Source organism: Pelobates fuscus, chromosome 7 (assembly GCF_036172605.1).
Source record: "Pelobates fuscus isolate aPelFus1 chromosome 7, aPelFus1.pri, whole genome shotgun sequence".
Lineage (NCBI taxonomy): Eukaryota > Metazoa > Chordata > Amphibia > Anura > Pelobatidae > Pelobates > Pelobates fuscus.
Window position 1 is genome coordinate 20,759,140 of NC_086323.1, and position 18,556 is coordinate 20,777,695.

The 18,556-nt window shown below is 38.4% G+C and overlaps 1 protein-coding gene across 1 annotated transcript in view; it reads left to right on the forward strand.

Annotated features, from left to right (window-relative positions):
• The first annotated feature begins 8,445 nt into the window (after window positions 1–8,445).
• LOC134569000 (cytochrome P450 4B1-like) overlaps window positions 8,446–18,556 on the forward strand; it is a 28,458-nt gene continuing 18,347 nt past the window's right edge. The window contains exons 1-7 of the mRNA XM_063427777.1: window positions 8,446–8,679; window positions 11,553–11,697; window positions 12,390–12,434; window positions 14,058–14,185; window positions 16,020–16,144; window positions 17,016–17,167; window positions 18,002–18,108. Of these exons, the coding sequence (XP_063283847.1) occupies window positions 8,476–8,679; window positions 11,553–11,697; window positions 12,390–12,434; window positions 14,058–14,185; window positions 16,020–16,144; window positions 17,016–17,167; window positions 18,002–18,108 (906 nt within the window). The 5' untranslated portion in view covers window positions 8,446–8,475. The remainder of the gene's footprint in view (window positions 8,680–11,552; window positions 11,698–12,389; window positions 12,435–14,057; window positions 14,186–16,019; window positions 16,145–17,015; window positions 17,168–18,001; window positions 18,109–18,556) is intronic.

An 18,556-nucleotide genomic window follows, 5' to 3' on the forward strand; every position in this document is an offset into this window, starting at 1 on the left:
ATATCGGTTATAGCCATTACTAAGGACTCTATCCACCCTCCTACTTACAAGCAACAAGACTAAGAGATATATTTTTATATTTCATTTATTCTTTATACCTCAGATCAAATTTATATCTCTTATTATACTGCAATTCATGGATAACTATTCCAATCCACCCTCCTAATTAGACACAGCTCAGTACCTTTTTAAGCATATTTTGTGACACTACATTTATATATTTTTTTGTGTGTGATTTATTTACCCGTATAGGGATTTAATAAAGTTTGTGTTTTTTAATCAAGGCACTTAGCCTAATACCTGTTTAGTTAATTGAAACAAGGGTAATAGGGTTATAGTATTGGTCTTGTTTTTTGCAAGCCTACTATAATCTTTCTCTGCATATAATATACACTTAATCATTGAAATATCATAGGAAACGTATCTATTTGAAAGAAAATGACATGAGATACTGTAACACGTATGCACTATGGTGCAGACTATGGTTTGTTGCTATTATTTTTTAAATAGCTGATGTCAGTACAATGTAAACCTAAAGCAATCATTCAGCAACATTAAGAGGTCTTAAAGCAACAAGCCCTCTCTTAAATTAAAGTAACCAAGTGCTGATATATATATATATATATATATATATATATATATATATATCACAAAACAGACTAAGTATATAGCATGATTTGAGTTAGTAAGCAGAAAGGCCAGATGGACTTAGATGGACTCCAGTTAGTAGTATTCACTCAATTCTATAGAGCCCAATCCATACCCCATGTTCTTCAAAGTGCCTAGAGAGCGTCATTCCAAACTAATAAGAAAATAGACATATAATTCATAAAAGACATGTAAATCTTATTCCCTATTCAATACGTTTTGGCTGCAAGCAATCAAGAATATGAATCGAATGTCTCATTTACCAAGAGCATTTTAGTTCTGTTCTCACTTCTACGTCACAGGGGAACATAATCTACTTTTGGATGTTTCAGTTGGGAAATGATATGATTTGCAATAATGAAATGTTAAAGAAAGGATATTTCCATGGGTCTAGTCCTAAATGTTGATTTATGTTTTGCAAAGAGGTCTTTCACCCCCATGGTAGCCTTTCCAATATAAATTAAGTCACACCTACATTTTAGTATTTTAGTGGTATGACATGTAATATTCTTATGGAACTGACCTATTTGAACAGCAGTTTAGGCAATGGAAAGTGCCAAAAGGAGTGGCAGTCAGGACTCAGGAGCTTCTGAGTTTCAATGGCCAACATGTTACAGTTTCTTTTAAAAGAACATGTAGTAGGACAGTATCCCTGGTAACCACTTCTGTAAAATCCCCCAATTCTTCGTCATGGTATCCCCCAGCTCCAGTGGTTGTATTGACTAACAAACTGGACTCTACATAGTATAGGACTCCTTCCAGTTCTTTGTTGACATATGAATTTCCTGACAATGGACAGTGCAACTTCCCTCTCTAGCAAGAGATCCATAGAATATCATCCCTTATGGACAAATATAGAGGCCATCTCACCCAATCTCCCTGTACGGTCTCTTCATTAGATACATTTCCAACCACTCTGGTCATCTGGCTACAGGGTAAAGAATAGTAAGTACTAAGACGATGGATGCCTTTATAATGTAGGGAAGTGTTTCTGTCAGTCAGTTCAGTGTCCTGACCTTCAAGTCCAAAAAACTTGTTGAGTACTCCAGTTCACAGTAAATTTCCTAGTATTATCACATCAATTGATGTCATTAAATATAGTCTGTAACTCCTCATGGGTGCTCTTCCAGATACCAAATATGACGTCAATAAAGTGCCACCACTCCAAGGCTTAGCTCTTAATCAGTGGGTGACCATGAGCATATTGTTCCTCAAAGTTGCTCATGAATATGGTGCCATACGATGGGGCCACATTAGACACCATCACAGTACTACTAACCTGCCTATAGATGCCATCACCAAATAAGAAATAATTCCTATATAACACAGCCTCTAATAGTTTCAGCAAGAAGGAACTATATTCAGCATAAAAGTCACTATATCCCAACATACTCTGCACTGCAACTCTAGCAGGGCTATGAGTACTTTTTATCCTGTGTCTCATCCATTGTACGTTAACTTGTGTGTGGCCATTTTATCAGCCGTGGCAATGTCCTAATTAATAATACATAATAGATATATCTCATTATTGGCTTCATGTTCATTATTATATTATTCATCATGATGGATGGTGATGAGTGTTATACGAAAGAGCACACTATAATGAAATACACAAATTTACAGGATTATTCACAAAAGATATTTGTTGTGAATGTAAAGTGAATTAAAAATGAATTTCACGTTCTAGGTAAAAATAAATAAACTAAAAACATGGGTGACTATATGAATTTTTCCCTTTAAGTAATTTCTTTGGCCTAAAATTTGGAATTTATTTTTAATTCACGTTTAATTCACAACAATATACACTTTAAAGTAAATATCCCTGAACGGTTATGAAAAATGATGTGTTCAAAGTGAGAGATACATTGAGAGATAGCAGCTGGTATAGACGGCACATAAACAATCGCTGCTCCGCACAATGTATTGTACATAAGTTGCAGGACAGGAATCAATGAATAATGTGCGTTCCTTTTGGGTGTTTTGTGCAGTCGAATGGTTACATTCCAATAACTGCAAACTCCAGTGTAAACCTTGGCTGCTCTCACATTGTGTCTGGCTGGTATCTATAGCTCCTTTCTCAGAATTCTAAAGACAGATCCGACATGATCAGATTCATAATGAAGGAACCGGGAGTGAAGTGTTTTGGTCAACTTAAAACTGAATTAAAGTCAAAATAGCTGAATTAGTAAAATGAGTCAAAGTTCAGCTCCTTTTTTTAAATTGATGTTAATTCATTGCAGCTTCATAATTTGTCTTACAATATTAAGTCCTTAGTTCTTAAGCTGGAAATATGACTGAGATGAAGTGAGTTATTTAGGAGACAGGATAAAGTTGAGGAGTTGCCATGACTGCTAACTCCTTCAGTCATCAAATCCCGTTACCCTTTCCTTCCCATTAAGTAACGCAGCACCATGTTAAGTGGGTAAGGGCAACGGCAAAAGCTTTATTAAAACCAGCACAACCAAATACTGTCAGCTGCTGGTTTTACCCGGCAACCATGAATCCGGAAATCGGGTCCGTGGAACGCACACGTGACCGGTCCGTGAGGCGCACACGTGACCGGATGACGTGTACGTTTGCGTGTAACTTACTACTCGTCTTCCTATTGATTCTTCGTGGAACGCATATCTGCATTCCACTTGGTCCATTGATGAAAATGTTCACATAGCGTCCTTATTCTTAATAAGTCCAATCTTGCATTTATAGTTCATTTGAAAAAGGTAAAGGAGGATAAACAAGAGAGAGGAGACATAAGAACAGATTGCATATAAATATTAATATATATCATAAAACAAGTATAAGAACTGAAATGACTCCAAGATAAAATACTTAATATGCCAACCTACAAGGAAAACCTAACAAGAGGGGGCTGATTAACTAAAATAGTAAAAAAGGACATCCACAATATAAATACAGAAGTTGTGAATATAAAGTGCAAATGGTGAGAAATGGGGAATCCTACCCATTATAAATCAATACACTTAAAAGTAATACATTGGGGAAATGAGGAATCTCAATGGTAAGGTGGAGATGTACTATAAAAAAGGAATACTTATAAAAAATGGCATAACTCGAAATTTAAATTTAATCTAAACGGAACTAAAGTTTTAAAATTATAAATAAATGACATTTCTTCCTTCCCAATTTATTGAAGAAAATCTCCACCTCTCCATTTCGTCTTGATTAACTTTAGTGCACAAAATGTGAGTCCCTGTGGATTTTGACTGTGATATTGTTTAAAATGCTGAGGGACACTGTGTGTTTCTATACCCTTCTTGATGTTCCTTATATGTTCGGAAACCCTAATATGTAGACATCTAATTGTTCTCCCTATGTACATTTTATTACAGGGGCATATTAGGAGGTAGATGATATTTTTAGAAAAGCAGGTCAACTGATCTCTTATAACATATTCTTTGTTACTAATTTCTTTGGTGGTTTTTTTATATTTCTTTTTTTACTATTAGTTTCCCTGCATGCTAGACATGTCCCACATACATAAAATCCTTTACTTTTTGTTAAGAAATTTTCATTTTTACTGGAGGGGTCTTTTAGAACACTAATAACCAAAAAATGTTTAAGGTTTTTACACCCCCTATGCACTATTTGAGGTTTTGGTGGCAAAATTTCTTTAAGAATTAGATCATCTTGTAGCAGATGCCAATATTTATTAATGGCATATCTTACTTTTTTATTCTTCGCTGAAAAGTCACAAACAAACGGGATCTTAAACTTATTTCTTCCTACATCTTGTGTTTTCTTTTTATTGTAAGAAAGTAGATCACTTCTTTTCAATCTTTTAATTTCCTCAATGCTTGTTTGTAAACTATTTTCCTTATACCCCTTTTCTAAAAATTGATTCTTTTTAACTTGTGTCTGTGTTAGAAAATCTCTTTCTTGCGTACAATTTCTTCTTAGCCTCATGAATTGGCTCTTTGGTGCATTTATAAGCCATGGGGTATGGTGACAACGCGTTAGGTCTATATATCCATTACAATCTACCTCTTTAAAATAATTTTTGGTATGAAGTGTTCCTTCTTCTATAAAAATATTCAAATCTAAAAAATTGATGTCCGAATTACTGTGAGTGGAGGTAAGTCTGATCCCCCAATCATTGTTGTTTAAAAAGGTTAAAAAATGTTCCAGACTTACTTTCGTCTCCTTTCCAAATAAAAAATATGTCGTCAATGTAACGGCGATAGGTGACCAAGTTCGCTGCAAAGTGACTATGCAAAATAAATGTCTCTTCCCAGTACGCCATAAATAAATTGGCGTAACTGGGTGCGAACTTGGTCCCCATCGCCGTCCCATTGATTTGGAGATAAAAACTGTCTTTGAACCAAAAGAAGTTATTGGTTAAAATGAGGAATATCCCTTCTTTGATAAAATCTATCTGTTCCTGTTTAAAATCAGATCGTTCTAAAAAGTATTGCACTGCTTCAATTCCTTTATTGTGGGGAATAATGCTATAAAGGGAACTCACATCACAGGTTACTAATATGTAATTCTCTTCCCATATAATATTACTTAAAATCTGTGTATTGTGTCCTTCAAGTATGTAACATTCTTCACAACTATTGGTTGGTGAAGGGCATCAATATATTCTGATGTCCTTGACGAAATGCTATCTACTCCAGAAATTATGGGTCTCCCTGGTGGATCTGTTAAGTGCTTGTGCATTTTCGGTAAACAGTAAAACACTGGGATTTGTGGATTTTGAATATTCAGATATTTTGCTTCTGAATCGGATAAAATAAGATTATCTAATCCCTCTTTAATAAATTCCTCAAATTTTGTTGCAACTTCCCGGCTCGGATTAGATGTTAATTTCCTATATGTCTGGACATCCGATAATAGTCTCTCTGCTTCACCTATATATTTGTCTTTTGATAGAATCAATAGGAAGACGAGTAGTAAGTTACACGCAAACGTACACGTCATCCGGTCACGTGTACGCCTCACAGACCGGTTACGTGTGCGTTCCACGGACTGGATTTCCGGGTTCACGGATGCCAGCATGGACGCACCAATGAGGTATACGTCCCATGGATTAGACGTCCGTTCACACAGATGCCGAGAATCAAGCAATCTACACCATATAAAAGCGGGAAAAGCTCCATTTGAAAATCTACACCAACTGAGGAAGCCAGCTCTTGGCGAAACGCGTTTTGGTTTGAAGGACTTTTGTTATGTTATTTTGATTCAATTGAATCTTTGTTATTAGTTTTATTGTTATTCTTCATTTTATTTTATTGAATAAATTTCTTCCTGATCAATTGGATACCTTCCCATTTGCATCTTTACATATTTTTTGGGAGTGGAAGATACCAGGAGGATGCAAGGAAAGGGTAGTGGATCCCCTTTTAAAGATCCCGAGGCGTATACCACTAGAGCCAGGCTATAATATGGTGTCATCCATATATATCGTTTATACATTTGTACAGGTATTTCAGTGCTCCACTTATATTTTCTATCTTTTTGTAAGCCATGCAATCAGTTGACGCTCCCAGCCAATGAGCCAAGCCTTACTTTGCAAGGCTTGGCTCATTAAAACTTATGGAAGTTCCTAAGGAAGAACGTCTGGCTCTCGGGAGATGGTAACAGAGGTGGGAAATGGCATCCAGTGGATCTCAGGTAAGAAGTCGAACTGTTCAAAAACGCCTAGTTCAGAGATAAAGAGGTGTGGCTTTCTTCATTTAGTTTTATTTTTCACACCTCACAAACACATATTTGTTAAATATAGCAATAAGTAAACATCATATTAACAAAATACCCGTAAAATGACACTTCCCTCTTAACAGGGCTTAGATGTCTAAATAAAAATAACGTAAATCACAAAGAATACTGGTATCAGAAACTGACTGCTTCAAACATATTTTACTAAAAAAAAAATGCTATTTCTTCTATGGAACTTACCAAACCAGGAAGTAGCAGGACTGGTGTTTTGATTGACAGCCAGAGGAGTGTAAGAAGGTTAATTTATGAATCTACCAATTTATATTGAAATCTGCACTATGTAAAATGAAAAATAATAGAACACACTTCACACATAAAGCATTTCAGGAAGATAATGTGATTTAGGGGCACATTTAAGTTCCTGATTGATTAAGTTTCTTTTGGATATATAGTTTATCAAATCTCAATACTGCTTCCAAATCTGTTTGTTTTAATAGCCAGAGCCTATTCAGCTACCGTATATACTCAAGTACAAGTCGAGTTTTTTAGCAAATTTTTTGTGCTGAAAACCCCCCACTCGACTTATACTCGAGTCAATGTCTGTATTGTGGCAACTTACATTGCCATAATACAGACCAGGACCGCCGGGCTCATTATAAGCCCGGCGGTCCTGTTGGGGGCTGGCAGTGAGCTGTTACTTACCTTTCCTGCAGCTCCTGTCAGCTCCCTTCTCCTCCATTCCGATCAGCTTCTCCTCCACTGTAAATCTCGCACTCCGCACGGCACTCAGACCGCGAGACTTACAGTGGGAGCTGACCGGAACACAGGAGAAGGGAGCTGACAGGAGCTGCAGGAAAGGTAAGTAACAGCTGGCTGCCAGCCTCCCTCCTACACAGTGCCCATCCACTGGACCACCAGGGAATGAGAGCCCCCTCCCTGACCATGTATCAAGCAGGGAGGGGGGATGAAAAAAAAAATCAATAATAAAAAAATAAATAATATTAAAATTAAATAAAATTAAAATATTAAAATAAAAAAAATCAATAATAAAATAAAAAATAATAATACTAAAATAAAAAAATAAAATATTAAAATAAAAAATTTAAATATTAAAATTAAAAAATTAAATATTAAAATTAAAAATTAAAAATAATAAATATGCCCTCCCCCCACCCAGTTCACACACACTACACACACACACACACACACTACACACACAAACACACACAAATACAAACACACACTCTGCATTATACACACACACTCATATCAAACACACACTCTGCATTATATACACACACACACACTCTGCATTCACACAAACTCACACACTCTGCATTATATACACACAGAGTGTGCATATATAATGCAGTGTGTGTTTGTATGAGTGTGTGTATAATGCAGAGTGTTTGTATGAGTGTGTGTGTATAATGCAGAGTGTGTGTTTGTATCAGTGTGTGTGTGTATAATGCAGAGTGTTTGTATGAGTGTGTGTGTATAATGCAGAGTGTGTGTTTGTATGAGTGTGTGTGTATAATGCAGAGTGTGTGTTTGTACGAGTGTGTGTGTATAATGCAGAGTGTGTGTTTGTATGAATGTGTGTATATAATGCAGTGTGTGTGTTTGTATGAGTGTGTGTGTATAATGCAGAGTGTGTGTTTGTATGAGTGTGTGTGTATATACTGCAGTGTGTGTGTTTGTATGAGTGTGTGTGTGTATAATTATAAAAATTTCATAGCCCCAAGTTTTACCCTCGACTTATCCATAGCATATTTCACAATTGTTGGTCACAAAACTGCACTCGACTTATACATGAGATTGACTTATACATGAGTATATACGGTAATTGCCGTTTTATACGCTAGTATTGAAATTAAGTTTAAAGAGAATGTATCAATCAAACTAAAATGAATTGAGCCAAATTAAAGTTTTCAAACTATCTGTATCAATTTTGGAGATTAATGAATAGAGACCTAAATGTAACTTAACAAGTCATTTTTACACCAGCAGGTGGTGTCACAGTGTTTTAAACGTTCAGATTTTGGAAAGAGGACAGGCATGAGGTCTGAGTGTCTGATTGGATTGGTTATGAGTTTGTTATTTAATTCAGGACATGTGATTCAGTAGCAGAGAACCAGTTAGAGTAATACCATGGCTTCCAAGCTGTGGACGATCTTGGGTTTCCCCTGGATTTCAGTGACTTTATATCAGATCCTGCAGTTAGTTTTCCTGCTCTGTTTGGCTCTTCTGCTGCAAAAATTGATTTCACTTTATAAAAGATGGAGAAAACTGAAAACAGCTTTTCAAAGCTTTCCTGGGCCCCCGGGTCACTGGCTGTTTGGACATGTCAAGGAGGTGAGGACCCTATTATTATTATTATTTATTTATTTATTTATTTATTTATTTATTTATTTATTTATTTATATAGCACCAATATATACGGCAGCTCATTACAATTATAGAAAGGGGAAGAGAAAGCCCTGCTCAAACAAACTTGCAATTTTGGTAGGTGTCTTGCCCAGAGATTTTTACCATTAAAGGTACAATAGCTCTGCAATATGCTCTAAATACGACTTTTGGTCATGTTTTGTTTTATTAACAATTAGGATTTCCAAATCCACCATAGACTATACCTGTATGTTGATGGGCAGTGCAGAAAAGTTGCTGTCTGGTAATATGGCATTCTGTATAATACAGAGCTTTTCATGTGCTGCCCAACAGCATGACAAAGTGATGAGTACAGGGAAATATGGTGGATCAGGCAACTGAAATGTGTTGCTTTCCTGTGAAAAGGCAATTATGCGTATCTTTCAATGTTTAATATTATAGTACGTCGGTCGTCAGCATAACACTATAAACGACATCAACTGTGTTATAAGCAATTTTTGAAAAATACTGTTATGATTTTAATTCAGCTATTTTGCAGTGGCGTCTCTAGAATTCATTTTTAGGGGGGGGCACATGGTGGGCCAGGGACAGGTAGGGGGGCACACCGCCCTCACTGCAGTTTGACCCCGCCCCTGCCGCATGTTAAGCCCCACCCCTGACACAATGTTTTTTTTTTTTTTTTAATAATCCCTGGTGGAGAATTTATTATTTTCCACCAAGGATTATTAAAAAACAAACATTTCCCTTGATACAGTCTATACACACACACACACGCACAGACTGCTGAGTCGATACACACGCACAGACTGCTGAGTCGATACACACGCACAGACTGCTGAGTCGATACACACGCACAGACTGCTGAGTCGATACACACGCACAGACTGCTGAGTCCATACACACGCACAGACTGCTGAGTCCATACACACGCACAGACTGCTGAGTCCATACACACGCACAGACTGCTGAGTCCATACACACGCACAGACTGCTGAGTCCATACACACGCACAGACTGCTGAGTCCATACACACGCACAGACTGCTGAGTCCATACACACGCACAGACTGCTGAGTCCATACACACGCACAGACTGCTGAGCCCATACACACGCACCGACTGCTGAGCCCATACACACGCACCGACTGCTGAGCCCATACACACGCACCGACTGCTGAGCCCATACACACGCACCGACTGCTGAGCCCATACACACGCACCGACTGCTGAGTCCATACACACGCACCGACTGCTGAGTCCATACACACGCACCGACTGCTGAGCCCATACACACGCACAGACTGCTGAGCCCATACACACGCACAGACACACACACTGCTGAGTCCATACACACGCACAGACTGCTGAGCCCATACACACGCACAGACACACACACTGCTGAGTCCATACACACGCACAGACACACACACTGCTGAGTCCATACACACGCACAGACACACACACTGCTGAGTCCATACACACATACACACACACACACACTGCTGAGTCCATACACACATACACACACACACACACAATGCTGAGTCCATACACACACTGCTGAGTCCATACACACATACACACACTGTTGAGTCCATACACACACACATACAGACTGCTGAGTCCATACACACACACACAGTGCTGAGTCCATACACACATACAGACTGCTGAGTCCATACACACACACAAGCTTCCTCACTAGCAGACAGACAGACACAGATACACATACTAGCACATTAAGCCTACCTGTCAAGGGGATTTTGACTACATCATTTTCTTCTGAAACTTCATTAAATCACCGTATTTCACTGTCCCAGTGAAATTCACAAGCTAGAAGTGTGTATTCAGAAATGGTATTGCGATCTAGGACAAAGAACTTGGATATTTACAAAAGGGACACTCCAGGCACCCCGACTACTTCTGCCCACTTGAGTGGTCTGGGTGCCAACTCCCACTACCCTTAACCCTGCAACTGTAATTATGGAAGTTATCATAAACTGCAATAATTACCTTGCAGGGTTAACTCCTCATCTAGTGAGGGCACTTCCTGCTTCATAGCACAGGTTTTCTGTGCTAGAGCGTCGCTGGATGTCCTCAAGCTGTGTGAGGACCTCCAGCGTCGCTCAAAGCATTGAAAATGCTTTCCTATGGAGAGCTCTAATGCGCATGTGCAGCATTGCCGCGCATGCGCATTAGGTCTCCTCAGCCGGCAGGCGGGATCAGTCTCCCCCACCGGCTGACGTGATGAAGGAGATGAGCAGTGGCGACCTGAAACTATTGTTGAGGGACATCGGTGGGGGTGTCAGGTAAGTCGATGAAGGGGTTTGGGTGGTGGGAGGGAGAGGGGACCTGCAGTGCCAGGAAAACAGATTGTTTTCCTGGCACTAGAGAGTCCCTTAAATTAGAAATCTGACCCAAATATTCAGTGGAGGATACATTTCTTACTTTCTAAATGTCAGAATAGCCTTAAAACTGAATATCACTAATGTTAGTCCATTCAGGTGGCTGTAACTCACAATTTCTTCAGCATTAATAATGTATAGTGTATTATCAATGTCATTATTAGTCTAATCTGCGCCCAGCACTCTCAGCCAATCACCGCCGTCCAGGCTGACAAAACTGACTTTGGTAACGCAGAATGGGTAATGCCTCATTGTCTGTGCAGCTAAAGACGGGGGAACTTGGCGAACAACTCCAGTTTATAACAAACAGTTTCTATATGAGGGCTGGGGCCAAGATACTGAGCAACACAAACGCTACACAGAGATGCAGTGGTTATGGTGCTTATTATATCCGTTTAATAGGGTAGATATAATGGTTTATTTATTTTTTTCTCAGTTTCGCCGCGATGGCAAGGATCTGGATAAGTTAGTCGCTTGGATGAATCAATATCCAGATGCTTTCCCTTTGTGGGTTGGTAAACTATTTGGTCACCTGACCGTCACAAACCCAGAATATGCCAAGGTTGTGCTTGGAAGATCAGGTAGGTACTAATTTAAAGCTTGTCTCTGTACAACAATCTTTGAAAATACACATGTGCGCAATTGGTACGTCCAGGCACATCTAATGGTATGGCCCTCCCTCTCCCTAAATGCTGAATTTTATCAAACCTCAAAGAACATTCACCCATAGATTATATATTCTCTGTCTGATGGAGAGTAAAGAGAACCTCATCCATGTCCGCCCCAAGACATTGTGCTTCCTGAGTCCAAGGATGATATTTTGCTGCCCCCCTCCCCCAAAAAGCCTTCTAGACATCCATTATGTTATTCAGTGTGTGTGTGTGTGTGTCTTGTATGCATTGTGTTTAGTGGACGCAAAGTGTGTGTGAATATTTTTGCCGACATTTTGCAGTTCGATTTCTAGCTCACTGTAATTTTGGTTCTTGTTGAATAAACCTTGAAGATGTGGATAACTGAACCAATGTTGGCACATTGTCACCTCTCTTTAATTACCAAGAACCCATGACCTGCCAAAGGTCCTTAGATGTAAAAGTCAGTCCTTCTATCTCTGGACAGGTTTGTAAAAATTAACTTATTTTCAACAGTAGAATGCTTTACTAATTGTATAACTATTTTATTATCACTCTGTTACAAATGGCTGTTCTGTTTTGTATAATTTTGTGATTTATCTACTGGAAGGCATTAACCATTAGTTTTGCATCCAATTTTACAGATCCCAAAACATCTACTGGTTATAGGTTCCTGATTCCTTGGATTGGTGGGTATCTCATTTGTTTTGGCATATTGAAGTGGGAGGAACATTTTCAATGTTTGGGAGGGGGGTTTGTGTCACATATACATGTTACGCAGCTACCCTCCACCCTATGTGTCTCTATTGAGGGTCAATTATATTGCAGGTTTTATAAAAAATACTCTTTTCTGTCTCATTGAGCTGATTTGGTTTGATATTGGCAGGTAAATGTGCACTTCAGCAACCATTTGGGGGGAGGGGATAGTTATAGAGGTTGTTGTTGTTGTTGTTGTTGTTTTTTTCGTCTTTGGTTTTATTCGTATGGTGAGTTAAATATTATAGCCATAGCTTACCGCCAAGAATAGTGGGAGATTAAGCCCAGGGCTAATCTGTGTTTTAAATTACTTAACAGGTGACCTGGTAGCATTGGGTACAGTTGTATGGTAATAATTATAACCTGTGTTAAAAATAAACATATTACCTGCTGCAAATATTTAGAAGAAGTCTAGGTTTGGGAATATTAGTGGAAGCAATTTATTCTGCAAGATAGTAGAAACAAGATGGGTTTAATTATTTACACTTTGTACATAACTGTTATAAAACTCATCACATTTTAACTTTCTAGATGTCTTACAACTTTGTTATCCCAATCATTACTGGATGTTCCTTTTGTATCAATCTTTCTCTCTGTGTGTGTGTGTGTGTGTGTGTCCTACACACAAATGCTCATCTGCATTCAAACACCAACATTCACACACATACTCCATACAAAAACATGCTTACATTCAAACACATATTGTATGTATATACACAGTGCATCCACTACATATGCACTAACACACACCGCAGCCAATTCACAAAAACACCATGTATCCACTCTACAACACTACTTCCCTGTAGGCGGGATTTGGAGGCAGGCCCCCAGGGTGCTCAGACCTTGAGTTGTGTTAAGGGCCTAAAATTTCTAATGGTGGCCCTGATTGTCCTAGTCATGGCCATTTAACAGCATGAACAACCCCACGTACCATGCACTTCCTCCCAGCTTACCAACAAGCCACAAGCATGACAGAGGACAACAGAGAGAAGGGAGAGCCTTGATCAGGCTCCCATCAATGTCAGTCAGATGCCACTTGACCCCAGAGAAGCCACTCGCAGTTGGGTGGCTAAAAATATGTCATTTGTGATCTGTGTGTGTGTGTATGTGCTATCTGTTTGTGTAGGTACTGTGATGTGTGGATGTACATACATCCCAGCAATGAAGCAGTAACTCTACATCTAAACACATTCAAACACAAGTACATTCAAATAGCAATGTTACATACAACTGCATTCCAATGCACACATTATACACAAATGCATGCATACATACATTCAAACATACAAATCATGCTTTAAATTTGTCAGTATATATATATATATATTATAGAACTCTCTATCTCTCTCAACGAATTCTAAAAATGTTACATTTGTTGAATTAGCCTTACAACCAGAGGGACAGAGTGGATGGGAGTTGGGGGGTTGGTACATGTGGGTGGGGGCATACAAGATTTTGTTCTGCCCCAGGAAACCTTAATGTGTGTGTGTGTTCGTCTTCATCTTAATTTGAGAGCAGTGTAAATGTTAATAAACGTAATATTTTGTTTATTTCAGGGAAGGGGCTGCTAGTTCTATCTGGGGAGACTTGGTTCCAGCACCGCCGGCTGCTTACCCCAGGGTTTCACTATGATGTATTGAAACCTTATGCCAAATTAATCTCTGATTCTACAAATGTCATGCTGGTAGGTGTCAGGCGAGACTATAACCAACAACTATTTAAAAACTGAATCATAAAATGTATCACCAAGCCTTAGAGTGGCTGGGCTCACCATATATTTTGAATAGAATATGACAGACTGAGTTCAGGGAAATAGAGAGTACGTAACTGATGAGGTAAGTCAAGGAATACAGAATGGAGAATAATCAAGGAAATGGAAATCATGACCGTACACTGAGAAAAGTATCCAAAGAGCTTAAATATCTCTTAGAGCAGGGATTGGTTGGCTGTCATGTGACATAGGAACATGCATGTGTGACATTTACATTAACCATGCATGTTCGCATCAGTTATGGGGCAAGAGAATTCGAAAGAGATTTGAGAGCTCTGTTTAGCAGCAGCCGGCATCTGTAGAAATGTGCGGCCAGATGAGATGGCAGTAGGTGTGGCACCTCCGGCTTGTGTACAAGACATGCCAAAATGCACCGCACTGGAGTGATGTGCCCGTATGTGGCAGCCTAATGCACTAGATAGCCAATAAGACTGGAGTTTCATCATTGGTTGTATGTTAATGCGCCATATTTTACTTTTTTTTTTTTTTTTTTTAAACCTTTTAATGCTACACATCTATCTTTAAATCTGGAAGATTTACAGATGGATGTGTAGCATTACATTACACGTGTGTGTGTGGTTTTTTTTTTTTTAACAGATCCCAACAGCAGATGGCAATGTTGCAAGTGCATATACTATAATGGAATGTAGAGTATTTACCATTCCTCTGAGGGCTCTACTGTTAATGAACATTGCCTATGCTAACATGCTGGCCTTGATTTAATAAGATTTAAAAATTATTCAATACCGTTAGAAAAACCTTCTAAATGATTTATCTACAAAAATCTCCAAAGACTTTAATGGTGCCTTTGTTTATTGTATTTAAACAAACAGGGCGTTAATAACAGTTTTGTTTCTATACAAATAAAATGGAATCTCCATTTTGAGCCCTGTTAATGTTTTTTCTGCAAACCTGAGAAGGATGTATATAACAGGGTGATCGAGTCCATGTGACTCAAAATGTTGGTGTAAAAAACGTTTTCCCCTTTATTCTATTATTAATGATATCACTAAAACATGGGTAACATATGCAATTTAATAATTTGACACTGCTTAAAGGGACACTCCAGGCACCCAGACCACTTCTGCCCATTGCAGTGGTCTGGGTGCCAACTCCCACTACCCTTAACCCTGCAACTGTAATTATTGCAGTTTTTATAAACTGCAATATTTACATTGCAGGGTTAACTCCTCATCTAGTGGATGTCTACTAGAAAGCCACTAGAGGGCACTTCCTGGATTATAGCACAGATTATCTGTGCTAGAGCGTCACTGGACGTCCTCACGCTGTGTGAGGACCTCCAGCGTTGCTAAAATCGCATTAGGTCTCCCCTGCCGGCGGGCATGATGAGGAGGAGCGACGAGGAACATGTCGCTACCTCTGGTAAGTTTTCACCCCTTCAGCAACCGGGGATGGGTTGGGTTTGACCCCTTCAGGAATCTGTTTTCCTGGCACTGGAGAGTCCCTTTAATAATTGTAACTGTAATAATAATTGTAACTGTCAATGCCGTCCAATCATTAACCAGGAAAGCTACATTTAACTTTCACAAGTTTTCATCTTCTTTCGGAGTCCTTTATATCTATGATAATTAACCGAATGGATTGAACAGTAGGAGCGCTGACCTTTAAGTAATAGGTTTTTAGCATGCAGCTTTGTAACAGTCAGAAGTTCTAAATAGTCAAGATTCTCTGTTCATTTATATCCATTCTTCTATATGTTTTATAAAGTGTAATTCTTTCACTCTAGGATAAATGGGAGAGTCTCTGCAATGAGAAGACATCTGTGGAGTTATTTCATCACGTGAGCTTAATGGCGTTGGATAGCATCATGAAATGCGCCTTCAGTTACAAGAGCAACTGCCAGACTGACAAGTGAGCCCGCTCATCTTCACAAAACATCTAATAAAAGTGTTGTACGTGACCTTCCAAGAATATATCAAGAGTCCGGTCATTTAATCCTAACCACTTGAGGGAATGCCAACAAAGTCAGTAATGGACTGCCAAAAATGCAAAAACGGCAACAAAAATATTTATTTTTTGTTCATTCTTCAACTATTTAGTCTTGCTTTTCTAAGCTTCCACTTTTAGGATCTGGTTAACTTTATCCTTGATTTTCATTTATCCTATACATTTTCTATATTCATGGGTTTTTGGCCTAAATAATCCATTTAATCTAACCTGAAGGGCATTCTTGTGTTACAAACCTGTAAGATGGCAACAATTCTTATTTTGGATATAAATTCAAAAATGCAAAACTCAAGACCAAAAAAAGGTTTAGTTGTAATTTGGGTTATATGAAATAATGGCTTGTAATAGGTGTACATATAGCATCTGCAGTCTTTGCAAGCCTTCCCCTTCTAACCCCACATAGATTTTTATGTGGCCGTACAATCTCACACCTCCCAATATAGCTCAATGAGAAGTCTTTTCAAGGCAGGTGCTCTGTGAAATCGCTGCCTCTTTAGTTTAGCTCCACTGAGCTCCACTGAGCTAACAAAACCAGGAAGTAACATGACCGGTTGTCTTATTGTAGCAAGATGTAGCAAGATTCATTTAAAAAAGTGCCAGTTTCTATTGAAATCTACACTATTTGTAAAATTAAATAAAATGGGCACATAAAGCATGTCAGGTGTTTTGGAGTGTCCCTTTAAACCGATATCTGCTCATTTATTTTTTTTATATATTGTAAACATTTTTTTTTTTATAAATTTCTAATTCTAATCCAGTTTTTTCATCATTGCAGAGATAATGCCTATATCCATGCTGTGTTTGACCTCTCATATCTGATCAGTCAAAGATCCCGAACGTTCCCATATCACAGTGACCTGATCTACTGCCTGAGTCCACAAAGTTTCCATTTCCGCAAAGCCTGCAGGATTACGCATCAGCACACAAGTGAGTTCCGAGCTTTTCTGCTTATTACAATCCGTGCATCATGGTAAGAGAGAAGTTTAAAAGTTTAAAAGTTTAAAAATCGATGGAGGAGGCCCCATCTCTTCCATGACAGCGAAGGAGGTGGAGACGTAAGCGACACCAAGGAAGCCTCAACTCTGGAGAAAGGCAACTAAAATTATTCCAATTAATGTAGCGCACTGAAGCTGCAATGAATGTGATATCTTCAGATCATACTCTGAAATTGACAACATAAATATACATAACGCAGACTAAATGAAAAAAATTAAACCTAAAATATTGAGGGGTATCTTGGAGAGAACTCACATTTACCAGAGCCCTATCACCCCTGGCTCTGGTAAATGTGAGCCAGCGTTTGCAGAAATGCAATTTGCATTAAAGCCTTCTAAAATTGTATTTCCCAAACCTCATCCCATGAAGCTAAGATGAGGGAGATCATACCCTCAACATGGTTGTGTGGTAGTGATACATTCCACACTCTGGATTGAAAGTGACTCATGTTACTATGAGTCCCTTTCAATAAATTGTGTATGACAGATCTGAGACTCTAGACTCCCTTTTTTTGTTGAGTCTTTTTGATACCCAGTAAGTAGCAAGATAGATCATGACCGATTCCTGAGACACTATGATCTCATTAGTCTTCGTTACTGAGAAGACTACATCTGATTGGTCTCTGTTGGTGTCATTGAGAGTTTTGGATGAGTATTTTACGTGTTATAGTGTTCTATCCATCCAATGTTGGCTTTTCTTTTTTAATTGAGGAAAATAAAAAACATTTAATTTCTCAACGTTAATATGTTACATTTTGTGTGTCAGATAACGTTATTGCTCAGAGAAAAAAACTTCTTGAAAACAAAGAAGAAATGGAGAAAGTCAAACAGAAGAGATATTTGGACTTTCTGGACATTCTGCTCTGTGCCACGGTGAGAGACAATGTAAATTAGATCGAAGAGGGTAATTCTGGTCATCATGAGCTCACTATGGCTTTCAAGTAAAAGCTGCATTGAATAAACAAATGTATCGGAGTCCTCCGGAATGACTACTGAATAAATACTATTAATAATAAACACCTTCTGAGATTTTAGCATTATTCATCATTACGCAATTAATTTATCACACTGCCTACAGCATGCACTCTTGTTTTTTAACCCCTTAAGGACACAACTTCTGAAATAATAGGGAATCATGACGGAATATTTCCATCATGTGTCCTTAAGGGGTTAATCTTTTCAATACATTTTAATGTTTTATTTAACTACCAACAAAGTAAATACACAAGATTGTTGTGTTTCATATTGTTTGGATATGCTAAGAAAACACTTAAAGTGCCACTCAACACACTCCAACACTAATCCTCACCCAGCACAGAAA